The 4,434-nt window shown below is 42.7% G+C and overlaps 1 protein-coding gene across 1 annotated transcript; it reads right to left on the reverse strand.

Annotated features, from left to right (window-relative positions):
• Positions 1-389: 389 nt before the first annotated feature.
• On the reverse strand, positions 390-4,434 carry fezf2 (FEZ family zinc finger 2). The gene is made up of 4 exons (XM_086041915.1): positions 3,075-4,434; positions 2,729-2,863; positions 2,520-2,652; positions 390-1,019 (listed from the first exon to the last, which is right to left on the reverse strand). The coding sequence occupies exons 1-4, from the start codon at positions 3,831-3,833 to the stop codon at positions 769-771; spliced, it is 1,278 nt and encodes a 425-aa protein (XP_085898041.1). The 5' UTR covers positions 3,834-4,434; the 3' UTR covers positions 390-768.

Raw genomic sequence — 4,434 nt, forward strand, 5'->3', positions numbered from 1 at the left:
GAGCACAGTGGAACAGACGACGTCAATGTGAGTTTAAAGAACACTTCAGCATTACACTCACTTCTCTGTATACCTTTATAATCACAATTGTTTGTTTAATTTTTCAAGTATGCCTCAGCATATAATTGGCGCTTTTATCCATTCATCCATTCTCTTCCTCTTGTTAGTACAAAAATATAAAATGATAACTATATTAGTTTTTTTTTTAAATCGCGTCATTCATTTCGATTCCTACTTTTTATGGGTTTTTTTTTAAGCAAACGATTGAATCAAAATGAATTTAAATGCTGATTTTGTTCCCTCCATGATTCTCACTGTGCTTGCATTCACACACTGGAAAGACTTTGAAACTTTTTGCATCTTTTTAAGTTTTATTTCAGTGATGGAAACAATGTGGCTCAAACATTCATTATTATAAGTTATAACTTATGTATTAACAAATTGAGTGAAATATACAACATAAAGAGGTGCCCCTCCAATTATTCATATCTTAAATAACATTTCCCTTTATGTACAATTTAACCATTCCTAACAGGCATGGGTTTCTGGACAGAAAAAAAAACTATCCTTATAATTTTCTTGAAGTAGTCTATGAGTCTATGAGCGGTAAGTTTATGTTGCCTGAACAGTCCAACTGTGGACTGTGTCCACCTTCTTTCTGGACCTTTGGTAGCTTCAATCTTGGTGACAAATGTAGAGCATAAGGCAGTCCGTTTGAGGCCTCTCATAGTCTGGATATGGACATTTGGGGGACTGATTGGGACTGATTCAGCTCTGGAGCTCTCTGGGTTCTCGATCTGCGGCAGAAGCGAAGCTGTCATGCAGTTTCCTGATGTGTTTCTTCAGGTCAAAGTTGCGGCAGAAGCCCTTTCCACAGGTGGCACAGGTGAACGGCTTCTTGTCATTGTGCGTGTGCATGTGGAAGGTCAAGTTGTAGATCTGATGGAAGGCCTTGTTGCAGATGGAACACTTGTACTGCTTCTCCCCACTGTGAGTCAGTTTGTGGTTCTTGTAGTTACCTAGCCAGGGACACATGACATGTTTCCAGAAAATATTCAACTAGAAGGGTGATCACAATGCCGGAAACAATAAAGGGTTCCAAAGTACTATGAGAAATAGTGAAGAATTATCTAAAAAACAAAGATTTGTCATCTAGATACGGTTTTTTTTTTTTATATATATATTCGGGAGAAAGAAAACATCCATGCAAAAAAGTGATGTGTATAGATGTGAAAAGTTTCACGATAGCACGTGTGGTTTGTCTAAACATAAAACTGAATCATCTCAACCAAATTATTGCAGACCTCAGAGAAGCAAACACATACGCGCACACGCACGTGCGCGCGCGAGTACGTGTCCAGACTAGATGAAACATTCAGTCAAAAAATATTTTCAACAGCACTGAACGGGTATTGATTTAAGCAGTGAATATTGTTAAGTCAGTATTTTTCTAATTCCGAAATTGAATTTTAATCGTGACATTAATTTAAAAAAATGCAAAGTAATGTATAAAACACTTGTACTAATGAGAAAAGGTTTATTGCTTTAGGACGACGATGGCGACATCAGAGGGAAAGTGAGAGGCTATTGCTTACAGAGCTTACACAAAGTGAGCAGAAAGATTTCTGTTTCGCCCGCCAAGGTCAACAGTTCATTGGGAAGTTATCGAGCCGCCCCGATGCACCTCCTGACCAGACTTCATTAAAGTGGCATTTGAAGTCAAGAAGTTGTCAAACTTTGTCAAGATCGAGCGTGTTGACAAGTGGGAAAAATAGCGTAGATTCCCAACTTTGCTGAGGTCTAGCAGTTGACCCAGAGCAAATGCTGCCATCGTGAAGGGGGGATTAGTCGCTGGAAAGTGACATGTCCCATTTCCACTGAAGGTTTCACGCTCCTCTGTGGGCCTATGCGACTTTTCTTCTTTGGATTACTTCTACCCAAAATATTATTATTATTATTATTATTATTATTATTATTAAGATAGATACATAGATAGATCGATATTTTATTCATCACGTAAAATGAATTAAGTAACAATTAAAGTATAGTATAGTTGTAGTAATTAAAACACTATTACTACTACTCCAACAGCAACAACAATAATAACAACAACAACAAAAACTGCTACTACTACTACTAATAAATGTATTCAAATATTAATTTACATAAGCGTTCACACGTTCTTCTCAAAAATCGCTTTTTTCCCCTGTGATGGAGTATCACGGGCTCAAACCACGATGATCCAGATTAAAAAAATATATATTTCGATCTATTAAAATCTGCAGTTAATTGTTGTTGTATTAAAATCATGTTGTGAGGGCCATGAGTGCATTTTTTCTTTATGGTTTAACCCATAAGCGATGGAAATATTTCGTAAAAGCACGCGTGAAAATAAACAAACAAATGGGGACGAGATAAACTGCAAAAAAAAACAAAAAAACAAAAACAAAAGAAAACAAAACAAAAAAACTTATGATAATGTTCGATGTAATTCACTCTTGATGAAATCCGTTACTTACCTTTTTGGTGGAATCCTTTTCCGCAGAACTCGCACACGAAAGGTTTATACCCGGCGTGGATCCGAACGTGTGTGTTCAGTGTGGAGCTTCTGTTGAACGCTTTTCCGCACTGGTTGCATTTATGGGGTTTTTCCTTTAAAGGCCATTCCAGTTAAGATTAACATATCGGCTGGAAAAAAAATAGTGTGTGTGATTGCGACTCTTCTCACCTGTGTGTGGATGATCTTGTGTCTGCACAAGGTGCTGGCCTGTCGGAAACCTTTTCCGCACACTTTACACACGAAGGGACGGGCCCCCGTGTGCACCGGCATGTGTCTCGTCAGATTGTAGTGAGCATTAAAAACCTGCGGAATTGAGGACATTTTGAATCAAGACTACTTTTATGTGCGTGTGATCGGCGGTCCTATGCAATTGCTCATACATTAATTGTAAGTGACTCAATCGAATTGCTTTTTTTTTTTTGCGAGCGGGGGTGGCGGGCATTTTGGTTCCAACTAACGCTTAAATTTCGTTGTATCATATTCATTTCTTTTTCAAAACGTCATTTTGCATTACCTTTCCACACACTTCACATGTGAAATTTTTGGGTTTTCCGTCTGCAGTGCTCGCGCTGCTGAGTTTATGAGTCTTGAAGCCGTTCTTTTCCCCGCTCACATTGTGGTTCTCCTTCACGATCTGGTCCAGCTGCCCGGGAAGGTGCTCCTTGTGAGGATACTGATGTGTGGGAATCTTGTCAGTCCCCGCGCTCCCGGCCAGTTTGGCATTTTCCACGAGCAAAAGTCTGTGATGGGCCGACAAGGAGGCCTGAGCTTGCGGGCTGCTGAGCCAGTGTCCCGCCAGAAAGTCCGACTGGGGATAGGCAGAGTCCAGGTAGTTGAGATAATAGAGGGAGCCGCCACTTGGCATGGCCACAGCCTGGTGGATCACCTGCGGTTTCACTAGCCTGCTCCCGGCCGTCAACACGGGCTGCTTCAGCCCGGAGTCCATCTTGGCGCACATGCCGCAGTTTGCCTTGCACGGCGCGCTCGCGGAGCCGCAAAAACCTCCCCTGAGACTCGCCCTCCAAAACTCCGAGTAGTTCATCAGGGCCTTGGCCTGGAGGTCGTATCCGAACGGCTGTAGCGGAATCATGCAGGGGATCGGGGAGCAGAGCCCGAGTAGCTTCTTACTCTCCGAGCGCTCCACTGCGCTCCCTTTGGGCTCCGAGCTCTTGGACATGATTCGGTCTATGGAGAAGGCGAGCGTCTTGGGAGCCGCGGAAGGTCCGCTCCGACCGCAGGACATCACTGTCTCCAGGGATCCGCCGCTTGACATTTGCTGGGAAGTCTTCGTCCTCTTCAGCGCAACGCAACTTTTATGCCAGCAATTCCTACTTGCTCCTTCCAGTCGTCTTTTCACTCGCTTGTGCTTCCAGCAGGAAAGACAGGAGGACACATCAGTTTAATAAGCACCTTGCTGCCACCCTCTTCTACATTTGCATTCAAATGGCAGCCCCTCTGCAACAATGGCATCCAGGGGTGGTGGATTAATGCTCATTAACTAGTGCACACAAATTACCAGGACGCTCGTGAGGGCGACGAGGAAGACGAGTTGAGAGGAGGACAAAAAAAAAAAAAACAAAAAAAAAGTTGCAATCGGAGCTCCTGGAGACTGAATAAAGTACGATCTGAGTTAGCCTCTTTAATGCTCAGATGGGTGTGAAAAAAAGAGGCGAGTGCATGCTCTCTGTGTCATGTTGGCATGAGCGCCGCCCCAGTGGATTACTGTCTTCGTGTCTGGTGACATCAGTGGGCACCCCAACTCTTCAAATGTGACAGTGAGACGCCCACTTCCATAGGCCCGCCCTCATATCTACAGAATTAGGCTTTAGATAAACATATATCCTTTGCTAGATGAGCTTATTTAAATGTTATTC

This window comes from Filicampus tigris, chromosome 9 (assembly GCF_054856515.1).
Source record: "Filicampus tigris isolate MCC_2025a chromosome 9, RoL_Ftig_1.0, whole genome shotgun sequence".
NCBI classification, from domain to species: domain Eukaryota; kingdom Metazoa; phylum Chordata; class Actinopteri; order Syngnathiformes; family Syngnathidae; genus Filicampus; species Filicampus tigris.